The 15,203-nt window shown below is 34.4% G+C and overlaps 1 protein-coding gene across 3 annotated transcripts in view; it reads left to right on the top strand.

Annotated features, from left to right (window-relative positions):
• The window catches only part of DMD (dystrophin), a 2,245,117-nt gene that overhangs the window by 800,843 nt on the left and 1,429,071 nt on the right, over positions 1–15,203 (top strand). For all 3 annotated transcript variants that reach the window (XM_030933724.1, XM_030933725.1, XM_030933726.1), the window contains 3 exons: positions 1,198–1,380; positions 8,512–8,646; positions 11,447–11,596. In XM_030933724.1, the coding sequence (XP_030789584.1) occupies positions 1,198–1,380; positions 8,512–8,646; positions 11,447–11,596 (468 nt within the window). The remainder of the gene's footprint in view (positions 1–1,197; positions 1,381–8,511; positions 8,647–11,446; positions 11,597–15,203) is intronic.

The following is a 15,203-nucleotide window of genomic DNA, read 5'->3' as shown; positions in this document are numbered from 1 at the left end:
TATAAACTACTTACATTTGAAAGCTAATGTCAGGTTTGACTCCTGGAGGAACACAGACTAAAGATACAGTGTGTATGTGTATATGTTCCTAAAATACCTGTACACATTTGAAGTTAAGGGGTGTAAATGTCTCCCAACCAAAGACCACCACCAACTCTCTTGTAGCTGAACAAGTTGGGTTCATTACTTTTTGCAGTGAGGGAGAAGACACAACATGGAGGCCAGGGGGTATGTGAGGATGAAAAAAAAAAAAAAAAAACTTTGTAGGAGTTGTGCTTGTGTTAGGGGATTTGAAGGAGGGTTTAAAAGCTTTACTTTGGATTGTTGGTCCTTAGTGTGTGGGGATAGCTCTATGAGTATGGTATCTTGTCCAGAAGGAGAGAAGACCAGAATGAGGCTAAAGTTGTAATTGATAAAGCAGCAGCATTCATTCATATTAACCAGGATAGGGGAGGGTTGGGCATTTTGTGGTTTGGGTAATGTTGATGTTTTTGTCTGGATTCAGACATGATTATGGAATGATCTTGTTGTGGTCTTGATCCATTATGGTAACAAAGTGGCCTTTTCCAATGTAGAAATTCTGTGAGACAGTTTATTTCCCACTGGAGAAGACGAAGGCATAGCCGGGTATCAGGCCAGCTTCTGATATCAGGGGCTCCTTTTGGATTTCTCTTTCTCTCTTGTGTTTTCAATTCTTGAACAAAACTTTCTTTTATCAAAATATGTTCCTAAATATAGCATTAAGGGGACCTTTCTATGTTAAGTATCCTTTGACTTAAATGATACTTGTGATGGTTTCAATATTGTTCATCCAAGTAATTTATAAGTGATTTTGATTCTAGACTGCCAGATATTTGTTAACCTAGTTAATATCGAAATATTTGTTTTTTGCCTTTTCCAAACAATTGTATTTATATCGATGTGTATATATTTGACCACAAATGCATACCCCCATGAAGACTACTTTTCAATCTATTCTTGTTAAAGATCTGTTGTATTTTCATAAAAATTTATTTCTTTAACTTTCCAATTTCAGCTAAAAACTTTATGGAAGAGACTGGAGTCCATATTAGATTTATTTTTGTAAATCTCATTCTAACTGGGATGTTGTGAGGAAGAAATTATATGATACATATAAATGCATTTTGGATGTAAAGTTATTTTCATGCTATTAACAGAGTATTCTTTACTTTTCAGAGAGCTAAAGAAGAGGCCCAACAAAAAGAAGCGAAAGTGAAACTCCTTACTGAGTCTGTAAATAGTGTCATAGCTCAAGCTCCACCTGTAGCACAAGAGGCCTTAAAAAAGGAACTTGAGACTTTAACTACCAACTACCAGTGGCTCTGCACTAGGCTGAATGGGAAATGCAAGACTTTGGAAGTCAGTTGCTTTTCTTGGTCTTTATCAATTATATGTCAATACATGGTCATATGGGAGTCATAGTGGTTAGGAACATGGATTCTAGCGTAAAACAACTTTGGCCTGAATTCCTCATTCGGGCACTTATAAGTTGTATGACTTTGGGCCATTTGCTTAACTTGTATAAACCTGTTTCCAGTCTGTAAAATGGGCATAATACATAATTCATAAGTTGAGAAAATGAAATGAGCTATTCCCTTTAAAGTACTTAGCCCAGTACTCAATATGTGTGAGTAGCTATGCTTCTAATTCTCATTACTAGTATTATTAGGTCACAAAATCCTATAAATACATTTTCTCCAGATTTATAGACAATGATCTTTATTTTTTCCTTTATTTGTATGTACATAAACTAAGTATCTTAGAGGAAGAGCATTCTGTAGAGAAGTATGTTTTTACTATAATTGTCTTTAGTAATTTCTGTGCCCCATAGAGTTCTTTGTTAGACCTGTTACCTAACCAGCTCTATATTTTTTGATGTTTTGCATTATGTTTATTTATTATCACAAGTTCTGCTTTAACTTTTATGGATGCCTTACTGTCTAGAGTATGCTTATCTGAATTTAGATAAAGCAGGTGCCTCAAATGATTGCCATGTAATTACATCAAAAATAAGACCTTTCTTATGAAAATACTGCACCAAGGGGCACAAAACTTTATCCACTACAAATGCTGATGCTGCCAGACATTGCACATGAGTTGAACTTTAAACCCCCTTCCTTCACACAGACTGAATTATTTTTGTAAATATAGTTAATAAGGTGTTCAGGTACCCCTTTACTTTTGAAAAACATTATTTAGTTTGCTTCAACTGTTGAGTGTTTGAGATTTAAAGACAGACACAATTCAGATCATTAATAAAGTACACCTTTAAAAATATTTTAAAATGTATTTGTTGCTAAAGTACCCCATATATTCCCAATACAGTATTATCATTTTCTAATTGTAAAATGTGATCCGAGTTTCTCCATTATCAGTTCTAAGCGCTTCTTTACTTATCCCTATTCTTTTCTTTTAAATTCAATTCACTCCTCAGACTCTTGAAAAGTGGCTTCTATATGTCAGGAAATATTATAGTTTCTAAGTATATAAAGACGTATCTCATGTATTAGTGTTATGTGAGTGCTATATAAAATATAACAAAGAACGGGAAAGGAAGGGGTGTGATGGCACTGTACATGTCTCAAGAAAGCCTCAATTGATTCACTAACATGTTACAATAGGGAGGGATTTTTTGTACCCCGGAAATGCTTTCTGTCAATATTTAAATAAAACACCTACTATTACTTTCTTATGTTCTTAATGTCCTTAAATAAGCATCATTGTTCCCTATTATTCATGTTGTTCATTTAAATGATACTCTGTGATTCATTAGAAATTTATATTGGAGTACATTTTCCAAAGGAATTTTTTTAAGTTTTTATATTAATAACAAAATTTTCAAGACCAGTTATTGGATTATTTTTCCATCTCCTTCTCATCTATAATGACATTTCTAACATTCCCTATTCGTATTGAAGTTATCAAATTACTTAGTTCCATTTTATTCCTTTTCCACTGGTTTGGAATATGTACTTTATTTTATCTTATAAATATTTCTCTATACCTCTCTAACAATAATATGGTGGAAACATTAGCATAGTTTAACTTTGAACCTACCTCTTCCATTTTCCACATTATTGTTGCCTGGTATTTCATTTTCACCTTATTTCCCCCAAATTAATCCATATAATTGCTGTTGCTGCTGATATTGTTTTAACTATTTCATATAATATTTTTTTAGATTTACCGATGCTATTTTCCCAATTTTTGTGACCAGTTTTGCCTTTTGTTCTTCCCTTTGCTTCTGTGTTCAGTTTCTTTCTTGCTCTTTCCTTGAGTGTGAGTAGCAAATGTGTTCAGATTTTACATATTGAAAATGCCTTTATTTTGCCCAGAGTATTGGATAATGATGTAGTTGAGCAGGTAATTATGTGAGGACAGTTTTGTTTTTTTTTTAAACAACACTGAAAATACTATTTTTCTTCTGAAATATTTTCCCTTTAAGAAATCTGTCAAGTTATTGTTTCTTTATCATTTTCTCTGTTACCTTTAAATTTTCTCTTTGTTGTATATGCTCTGCAGTTTCACCCTATTTTGTCTTCTACAGTTTCACTCAACTTTGTCTATGTGTAAATTTGCTTTCATTTATACTTTGTCACTTGATGTGTTAACTAGAACAGATACATTATTTCTTTAGTGATTCTGCATTATCTTTGTGAAGATTTTCTTTTTCCCAATCTCTTCATTCCTTCCTAAGGGAAAACTTTCTTATAGCTATTAAGAGTATCCCCTTCCTATATTCCAGTTACTGGTTTCCCTTTAATATTATCTATATTCTTATCTCTATCTGCTCAGTTTTGGATAGTTTTCTAAAATCTGTCTTCGAACTCTCAAATTCTCTCTTCAGCTGCCTATGGCATAATTTGTCCTTCAATAGAGAAATATTCTCATCTTTATCTGTATATATATTTATCTATATTTATGTATGTGTGTTTATATTTTTTCAAAAAACATATTTTCCATTTGTCAATATTTTATTGAGTTGTTTCACACATATGTTCTTTGTTATGGCTTTCTTCTTTTGTGTAGTTAATTCTGTGTATTCCTTTAAACAACTTAAACAGATACTATCTGTTTGAAACGTTTCAACTTAATGAGTAATAAACATGAAACAGTATTATTTTTTCAATAACTACACCCAACTCTGTCAAATTTCACTTTCTGCCTGGTAGTTGGCTTCTTAAACAATATTTCTCTCTGATCTCATTACTTTTTATTCACTTTTAGTTATTAAAATTTAATTTAAATTTAAGTATCATAACATATTCAAATATATCACAAGTTTAGATTAATCTGTTGCTTCAGCAATTTATACAGAGGCAGGAATGAGAATAGCCTCACAGGGTCCTCCTCCAACCTAGTTTCTGGATACGGATCTACTGTTGATATAAGGGAAGATGAAGAGGGAAAAATATTCTCTTCATGTGAATGTCCTTATTTTGTTTGCCCACAATTGCTGTTCCCTTTTGTTAAAACCCATACCCGTCTGTAATGCCTAGTCTGTTGTCCCTTTTCTGTATGTTATCACCACTGACCTGTATCATTCTCTATAGACTTGATTTGTTCTGTTGAGGATCCAAATGGGCCTTATTCATATGAGCTTTGATCCCCCCAAAAAAGATCTCTTAGGCATTTATAGTACCTTGTAGTGTTTAACAATAATTTCAAGGTGACACATGTCAACTGCTTTAAACAAAATGCTCTTGAATATTATATCTTTTTTACCTATGCTTTAGTGATGCCCTGAAGTCTAATTTACCTACCATATCTCAACTCAGAGCCTGTGGGCACTGGAAGTACCCATACTCCATACCTTTCAGGAATGAGAAATCTGAAAGAGTTGTTTTTGATTCCTTCTTGGCCATACCAACAGCTTAACAGGAAATGGATATCAACCACCCCTTCCACCCAGTAGATGAGTGGTTTTGTTTTAGATCCTGTAAATAAAATGATTCAGATGAGTTTACCCTATCTATCCCCATAAAAGGCTGAGAAAGAAGAATTGCCTAACTATTCAAATTGTCTTCTCCTCACTTACCTCAAATGTCCTCCCCATCAGCCCTCTCTGTTTAAACTAGGGCTTGTGCAAACAAGAAAGAGATGGTCTCCCAAAATGAAATATAGGCAACCAAGCCCTTTTATTTCTTAGATGTGAATTCCAGTTGCCAATCTCAAGCAAATAAACTCTATGGGAAACATACACCATGACTCTAAGCATATTTGTTGTACAATTCTCTAAAATTGTTCTGTTATCTTTATGTCATAAGGTATGGATTCTACCGTTTGTTACAATTAATGACTCCCTCTAATGGAAGTGAATTTTCCCATGTGGCTTGTAAGGTTTTTGTTTGCAAGCTCATCTATAGTAGGAATTGCCTTTACTGGAACATTTTTTTTTCCTTTTTTCTTTTTTTTTTTTTCTCTGGGCTATTGAGTTTTTGTAGTGTTGCCACCAGGATTGTAGAGAATTTATGCTCTGCCCTCATGTGTGATACAAGGTTAAGTTGCCATTTGTTATGGGTGGATCTTTATTTTTCAGCCAAAAATCCCCCCAAAATGGCTTCCTTGCTAAATCATGATATTCCAATGGCTAGGCATGTACTACTGCTTCTTTACAGGATGGGTGGCACACTGCTTCATTCCTTCCAATCTCCCTGGCATGCCTCATTTCCCATCTCGAGTTAGTGTTAAATGCCCTAGCTTTGATGGCATATACCCTGTTCTGATATGCCAGTATTTTTCAAGCTTGGTTTTCTACTCTCTACTTTCATTTCCCTCTTTTTCTTTTTCTGACACCTGAGGTTTTATATACATGTGTTACAGATCAGCTATGAATTAAAAATGTTTCCTTTATATTTTTAACATGCATTTTGATATAACTGAAATAGGATACATTGGGGGGTTACCTCATCAGCTCCATCTACTATTTTGAACAGAACTTTACTTTTTTATTTGTACTTTCCTTCAAAACCACTTTGAATCCTGTGATTTCAAAGTAATTTTAAGTTCCAAACTGTTAAGCTTAGCAGTTATTCTAAGTGGCTTTTAGCTCCAATTCAGGCTTCAAGAGTATATTTTATTTTGCAAAGGTGACCTGTAAAGCTGGTACATTCAGCCTCTCCAGCTGTGTCCTTCAGATGCATTGAGGACAGAAGAGGCCATCCATTCTGACGGTTAAATCAGCAAGGTAGTTCATTACCTCAGTCTGCACCAAAGTTAATAAGACACATTACCAATCACGTCTCCTTGTCTTCAAAGCTCTAAGGTACCCTCAGGTATTTAAGAAGATATTTATATTTTCCCACTGGGATCTTTGCCCAGAATGAAGACAGCCTGTAGTCCAGCAGGAGCTGGAAATGACCCAGATTTAAGATTTCTATCACCTTTTAAAGCGAAATACTTAATTTCACTTTTTGCAATAAACTGTACGTAAGATACGAAGCAAGTGTAAAAGGTTGGTACGTTTGCCAGGCGGGTGAGACTGATACTTTTCATCAGATAGAGATCTAATGCTCTGTGTCGTTTTAAGGGCTATGAACAAAGAGAACTTGGGGAAATTTGATTAATTGTCTAGATCCTCCTAAAATAAATCTTCCTTTCAAGCCTTTAGTTTTGGTGATAGGTAGTGAGGTGGGGGCAAATGGTAGTAAGTGTTGATGGTTGCTCCATTGTACTTACTGTACTTAATAGGTTCATCCAGTAGTTACAATTACAAAGCTAACAGAATATGACCATTTTTATATTTTTACCCTCTCTTGCATCACTCTGTCTTTTCCCCAGTAGACACAATCACCATGTAGACAGCTCCCTTTGTTATTCCTTTGTTTAAAAAAATCCACACACATATGAATGAAAAAACAATTGTGCTTAATTTCAGTATTACAGTAATGGTAAACTTAATATAGTTTTTTTTTTTTAGGACTTGGTCTTTTCACCCAACATATTTGTGTCTGAGATTCATTCTTATGGTTCTTTTTGGTGAAGTTTTTCATGGTCATGTCTGTATTCCCTGTTAAAAGATAACGGTGTATTTTTCTATTCTCCTTGCAGTGGACATTATTTCCTTTATTTTTTTGATTACTAGAAAAAGTGCTGAAATGATCATTGTTGTAACAGTCTTGTTATCCAGGTTAAACACTTTCTCTGAGGATACGTATAGCAAAAAGTGGAGTTGTTGTCTTGATGGGTATGTGAATGTTCACCTTACTTAGAATAACAAATTGTTTTCCGAAATGGTCATTCCAGTACACACATCCACCAACAATAAATACAAATTTTTGTTGATGTATATCTTCTCTCACACATGGAATTGTCAAACTTCTCATTTGTGTCAATCAACGTGGTATCTCATTGTAATCCTGGCCTACGTGTTCTTGATTACTGATGAGGTTGAACATATCTTCATGTTTATTGTATATACGTATTTCTCTTTAAGATTTTGGTTCAGGTCTTCTTTTCATTATTGATTGGGTTATTCATCTTTTTTTGACTTACTGGCATTATTTTTCATATTCTTATGTGTTACAAATGTTGCAACTGTTTTCTTCGAGTTTGAGGCTGTTTTTCAATTACTTGATGGTGTCCTTTGATGAATAGAAGGTTCTAATTTTTATGTAGTCAAATGTATTCATCTCTTTTCTCTTATGGTCAGTTTTTTTACAAGATGTCTTACTTAAGATACTCTTCTCTGTGCCAAAGTCAGAGATATTTTCTTCTATATTTTCTTGTAGAAATTTTCAAGTTCTGCTTTTTTATGAGTACCTCTGTATATAAATCAGTTTCATAATACAAATCAATGGCCATTTAAAATAATCAAGCCTTTGAATTAGTACTAATATTTCTGATAATATACCTCAAGGAAATAATAAGAAAGTGGAAAAATAGTCCATATTCATGATGATGTTTACCATAAATTTATAATAGCAAACGAAACTGAAAGTAGTCTATCTAATAAATGTATATTGCTAAACTAAGATAGAGCCACTTTAATGAAGTCTTAGATTTTCATTAAAAATATGTCTTCTTAGTAATAGAGAAAATTGTATGATATAGTGTTTAGTAAAAAGAGTGCTAGTTAAACTCATTTAAATTTTAACTATCAAATTATATATGTTAAATTTCAGAGGAGGTCACAGAATACTGGTAACAGTGATGTGTGAGGGAGTTAGATTTACATATGTGCTTTTACATATGCTTTTATTTTTGTATTTCTCAGACTGCAATGTTGGTGCATATTTTTGTTTTAAAAAGTAAATTACTGTATTTTGAATTCGTCCATTATTCATGTAATAAAATGTTTTCTTAATGACTTTTAATTATAGAGGTATTAGATGATGAAAATGACTAGCTGCATTTTAAATTATCTGCTACAAAGTAAAGGTGAAAAATATAAAGTGTTATGTTTTCAGAAGTTTTAAAAATGAAATGGCAAAGTTTCACATTTACTTTTCTACCATAATATTTAATCTGTGATACATATTTCTTTCTCAGGAAGTTTGGGCATGTTGGCATGAGTTATTGTCATACTTGGAGAAAGCAAACAAGTGGCTAAATGAAGTTGAATTTAAACTTAAAACCACTGAAAACATTCCTGGTGGAGCTGAGGAAATCTCTGAGGTGCTACATGTAAGTTGTAAATTAAACCAAATGATGATAATTTATATGCGTTATTAAAAGAGGTCAACTACCAAATAAAAGACAAATCCAAAGAAAACAACCCAAGAGAGTATAATTACTGTGTTATCACTCAGCATTGGTACTTTGGACAAAGCCTTTGTTCCCCCTAAGAACCTTCTAGGTCACAAGATTTTGCAAAGGGTTTAAATAACCTCTTACAGAGGAAATTTGCCTTTATTATATCACTAAGTTCTACATAGATACTTTACCTAATTTAATCTACCACAAACCTGCAAAGACAGTGTGAATAAACAATATCACTGCCTTAGGGCTACTCAGGATGATAATATGAAACATTATTTCCAGTTTAAAAGCTGCATGTATTGAATTGGAACATATTTTATACTTACTTAAAATCACAAATTTACACCTTACAGAATGTTTTGAGTTATTAAATGGATATGCTTTATTATTGGAAATATATCTTTAAAATATTCATAAAATGTAAGTACACTTTTAAGTTTTACTTTGGAGACTTTTAATAATTAAATTTTAAATGAGTTTGCATTTATAAACTTTGACTTACTTCTGACATTTAGTCATTCAAGCTCTATGCATTTTAGTGTACTTTTGACTTACCTATATGTAGTGAATATGTTGTTTTAGAGTATGTAGTATATGTACATAAAGCTATAAGTAGTATAGCCCCTATGTAAATCTATAAAATAAGGAGCATAAGTTATTCAAGATGTGAAGAAAATGTAAAATATTTCTTTAGACAGAATAGAATTGTAATCCTAGGACATCAGAGCAGATACCTATGGATCATTTTATTCAACTTCCTAATTTTCAAAAGAAAATTATAAAACCTGCAAAGGTATTAAAGTACAACAAATGAGATCTTCAGTGGGCTTTAATTTTGGCCCTATTTGACTAACCATGACTATAAATTTGTCGTATTCAGAGAAGTTAATTGACCAAACATTTCTTGTGAATCAACAATTTGTTACATGTTCTAGAAAAGATGCAGTAAACTTACAGCACATTAATAAAAGGACAGTGGCCAGAATAGAAGATACGACGATGCTGTTATCCTATGAAATTGTCAAATTGTACATGGAGCACCATGCTGAATTCTTGATATCACAGTTTAAGTGATGCACTGAAAAACTAGGGCATGTTCAAAAAGGAATGTTAAGGAAAGAGAGAAAATTTGAAGCCATAATGAAGAGTATTTAGAAAAGATGGGGAAGAAAAAACCTTACCATTACTATTTACTATTTTAGGCAAGGCCCTCACAATGCCCACAACACAGATAAGCAGGGAGGAGGAGGATTGCAAGTGCTCTTATCTTTTATTCCTGTCTTGTGGCCATAATTTCTGATTGTTCCTAATTCAGATAATGGAGCCAATAAATGAGATTCCACAGTGAAAAAATAAATAAACACATACATAAAATTGGTTCTTTGGTAGTGTTGCTGATGCTCATCCAGGAGGACATTTTGAGTGAAAAGGGCTAGATCACCACGTATCAAGGATAGAAAAACTGCACGACTTCTAGGTTTTCTTACAACTCAAGATGTTTATAACTGATCCCTTAATTTTGCTTTGTTGCTTTTCATCCACCTTTAAAATAATTTATCAAGGTATATACTTCGTTACATCTTATAAGTATCCATTAAAATTATTTACATCCATTTTGCAAATAAATATTTACAAAATTAAGATTTGTTAAAAATAATAAGGAATACAAATTATAAGGAAAATTATTAACAATTTCATTGTTCTCAAAAATTTGATGGCTTTTTAAGTATTTTACAGGTTATGGTGATGTTTTAAATATAAATGTATTTAGGAAGTCTCTATATTTTTATTTTCTTGGAACTTAATAGGAAAATATATTGAGGTTGCTCAAAATTCAAGAAAAATGCATAAACAGGAAAATTTACAAATATGTATTGGAACATTTTCATTTCTTTAAAACAAGGAAAACAGAATATTTAATAAATGTGTTCGAACATATGCCCATCGCTTATTCTACAGATACGTTTGAAGTCCAGTAAGATGAAATTGAATCCCTTGTTTTCCAGCATGCCTACATTTGACACTGAGATTCACTTTCATCATATTATCTAGCCAGGCAACTTTGTCCATTTTCAGCATTATAGGAGATGGGTATTATTGGGATATACATAACAGAAAATCAGACAACGGCTTAAGCTCACGAAATGGTCTTTTCTCACCACAAAAAGAATAGTGAAGAGAAGTTACCCAGGGATGAGGATGGTTCAGCCATTTTATGAGGCGAGTAGGCACTCTCTTTCTGCTCTCTCTTCCTGAGCATGAAGGACCTCACACTCAAAGTCACAGCCTGCCATGCAAAGATAATTGTTACACCTCCAGGCCATGCATGTGCAAAAAAGTAGGAAGGGCAAAAGGATTCTTCTTGAGAGTACTCCTTTTCAAAATTGTGTCACTTGGACACCATTAGCTATCAGAGAAGCTGAGAAATTTAGTGTTTTACCTCTTCAGGTTTTAGAGTTAGGGGACATCAAGGAAAAAGGTGGTTGTGAATCAAGTTTTAAGTTCTCAGTCCACAACACTGTCATAATCCCATGAAGATTCCTGTAGAATGACATCCTATTTTTTGAAGCAAAAATGCTCCTTGGTGTTTTTAATCCTAATTAAAATTTGTTTTAAATTGATTGTGACTTAATTATATGTAAATCAGAAGATACTGAGCATTGTGTGATAATTCAATGTATTTAGGAAGAAAAGAGAAATAGTAATTATTGCAAATGTGTTTCAGTCACTTGAAAATTTGATGCAACATTCAGAGGATAACCCAAATCAGATTCGCATATTGGCACAGACCCTAACAGATGGTGGAGTCATGGATGAGCTGATCAATGAGGAACTTGAGACATTTAATTCTCGTTGGAGGGAACTACATGAAGAGGTATGAAGATAAGTGAAAAATCTCCTTAATCTAGTTTGTATTCATGTATAGCAGATACAGGCCTCTCAGATAAAATGAGCAATACTTTTTTTTTTTTTTTTTTTTTTGAGACGGAGTCTCGCTCTGTCGCCCAGGCTGGAGTGCAGTGGCGCGATCTCGGCTCACTGCAAGCTCAGCCTCCCGGGTTTACGCCATTCTCCTGCCTCAGCCTCCCGAGTAGCTGGGACTACAGGCGCCCGCCATCTCGCCCGGCTAGTTTTTTGTATTTTTTAGTAGAGACGGGGTTTCACTGTGTAGACCAGGATGGTCTCGATCTCCTGACCTCGTGATCCACCCGTCTCGGCCTCCCAAGAGCAATACTTTAAATATTAACTTTCAGGTTTCAGAGACAGTCCAAGGCCAGACACTGGGTAAATTCTTTACATGTGTATTATATCATGTGATTTCACAAAAACATTATAAGTTAGGATTTTTAAAAGGCAACTGAGACATACCAAGAATAGTAACCTTCTTGGGTCTACATACTCTGACCACAGACTTCTTTTTCCTGTTCAAGATAATCCAGTATGTGTGGGTATCCTTTCTCACTTGCTCTCTCATTTTATCCCTCTCCCTCTACTCCACACACATTTGTTATGTCACATGTAATCTGCTAATAATACATGCAATTCTGTTAGTACCCTGTATTATTTATTCTTCACAAATAACACTAAATTTCTTCTAGATAAATTTTCATACATCACACATGGTGTGATTTTTCAAATCAATACTAAAACAAAATAGCAAATTTCTCCTAGTCAGTGTTTTGCATACTCTCTCCTAAGGGTGAATTATTTGTTAAGAAGAAAACCTATTTTATAATAATGTTTAGTTTTATATTCACTTACTGAGTACAGCTTACTACAGGTGAGATATGGTTCTATGGTTTGATAATAAAAATTTCCTATCCTTCATAACTTACAAACATTGATTAGTTAAAGAAAAGTTATTGATTTCCTAGAATGTGCAAGACATAAAAACAAATAATATAAGGTATGAAGAGAAAAAGAATAAGGAGGGTAGTAACTAGGGGAGTATGCCAGAAACCATCGACTATTTAATGATTCATTGAATAGTCAGTGTCGGGGACCTTTTGACATGCCTACAGATTGAAGGGGAACATCTTGAGTGGGAAAACCTCTTCTCCAATTCTGAAGAGAAGTAGGTGAGGGTGGGGCAGATATCTGCAAATGTACAGGCAGCGGACTCCAGTTAGGAATCCTGCCACTATATTTGGTGGGTGGCATATCCGTATTTTATCCAAATCAACATAAGGAATTGGGGATTGGAAAAGGGGAAATCCAAACAATCTCTTGATATCTTCATCATTGTTGCACTATTGCTGGATCTGAGTCAAATAGATATGGCTATGTGGCAAGTAAATTGAAGATCATTTCAATGTGGGTTTTGATATGGAATTAGAATGTGATTTTGTTTCTATTTGAATATTAGTGTCAGGAGAGAGCAGTTCAAGCAAAAAATTAAAAGTTGTTGTAAAACTGACCTTGGCTTAGCTGTGAAAAGACTCATTTTTGCCCATGCCTATGTCCTGAATGGTACTACCTAGATTTTCTTCTAGGGTTTTTATGGTATTAGGTCTAACATTTAAGTCTCTAATCCATCTTGAATTAATCTTCGTATAAGGGGTAAGGAAAGGATCCAGTTTCAGCTTTCTACTTATGGCTAGCCAATTTTCCCAGCACCATTTATTAAATAGGGAATCCTTTCCCCATTTCTTGTTTCTCTCAGGTTTGTCAAAGATCAGATGGCTGTAGATGTGTGGTATTATTTCTGAGGACTCTGTTCTGTTCCATTGGTCTATATCTCTGTTTTGGTACCAGTACCATGCTGTTTTGGTTACTGTAGCCTTGTAGTATAGTTTGAAGTCAGGTAGCGTGACGCCTCCAGCTTTGTCCTTTTGACTTAGGATTGTCTTGGCAATGCAGGCTCTTTTTTGGTTCCATATGAACTTTAAAGCAGTTTTTTCCAATTCTGTGAAGAAACTCATTGGTAGCTTGATGGGGATGGCATTGAATCTATAAATAACCTTGGGCAGTATGGCCATTTTCACGATATTGATTCTTCCTATCCATGAGCATGGTATGTTCTTCCATTTGTTTGTGTCCTCTTTGATTTCACTGAGCAGTGGTTTGTAGTTCTCCTTGAAGAGGTCCTTTACATCCCTTGTAAGCTGGATTCCTAGGTATTTTATTCTCTTTGAAGCAATTGTAAATGGAAGTTCATTCCTGATTTGGCTCTCTGCTTGTCTGTTACTGGTGTATAAGAATGCTTGTGGTTTTTGCACATTAATTTTGTATCCTGAGACTTAGGCATGGGCAAGGACTTCATGTCTAAAACACCAAAAGCAACGGCAGCAAAAGCCAAAATTGACAAATGGGATCTGATTAAACTAAAGAGCTTTTGCACAGCAAAAGAAACTACCATCAGAGTGAACAGGCAACCTACAGAATGGGAGAAAATTTTTGCAACCTACTCATCTGACAAAGGGCTAATATCCAGAATCTACAAAGAACTCAAACAAATATACAAGAAAAAAACAAACAACCCCATCAAAAAGTGGGCAAAGGATATGAACAGACATTTCTCAAAAGAAGACATTCATACAGCCAACAGACACATGAAAAAATGCTCATCATCACTAGCCATCAGAGAAATGCAAATCAAAACCACAATGAGATACCATCTCACACCAGTTAGAATGGCAATCATTAAGAAGTCAGGAAACAACAGGTGTTGGAGAGGATGTGGAGAAATAGGAACACTTTTACACTGTTGGTGGGATTGTAAACTAGTTCAACCATTATGGAAAACAGTATGGCAATTCCTCAAGGATCTAGAACTAGATGTACCATATGACCCAGCCATCTCACTCCTGGGTATATACCCAAAGGATTATAAATTATTCTACTACAAAGACACATGCACACGTATGTTTATTGCGGCACTATTCACAATAGCAAAGACTTGGAATCAACCCAAATGTCCATCTGTGGCAGACTGGATTAAGAAAATGTGGCACATATACACCATGGAATACTATGCAGCCATAAAAAAGGATGAGTTTGCGTCCTTTGTAGGGACATGGATGCAGCTGGAAACCATCATTCTTAGCAAACTATCACAAGAAGAGAAAACCAAACACTGCATGTTCTCACTCATAGGTGGGAACTGAACAATGAGATCACTTGGACTCGGGAAGGGGATCATCACACACTGGGGCTTATCATGGGGACGGGGGAGGAGGGAGGGATTGCATTGGGGAGTTATACATGATATAAATGATGAATTGATGGGTGCTGACGAGTTGATGGGTGCAGCACACCAACATGGCATAAGTATACATATGTAACAAACCTGCACGTTATGCACATGTACCCTAGAACTTAAAGTATAATAAAAAAAAAAGTAAATAAAAAAAATAAAAATTAAAAAAAAAAAAAGACTTTTTTTTTTTTTTTTTTTTTTTTTGAGACAGGGTCTTTCTCTGTCACTCAGACTGGAGTGCAGTGGCATGATCATGGCTCACTGTAGCCTCAACCTCCCTGGG

This window comes from Rhinopithecus roxellana, chromosome 7 (genome assembly GCF_007565055.1).
Source record: "Rhinopithecus roxellana isolate Shanxi Qingling chromosome 7, ASM756505v1, whole genome shotgun sequence".
Classification (NCBI taxonomy): Eukaryota; Metazoa; Chordata; class Mammalia; order Primates; family Cercopithecidae; genus Rhinopithecus; species Rhinopithecus roxellana.
This window is presented reverse-complemented; position numbering and strand designations above follow the sequence as displayed.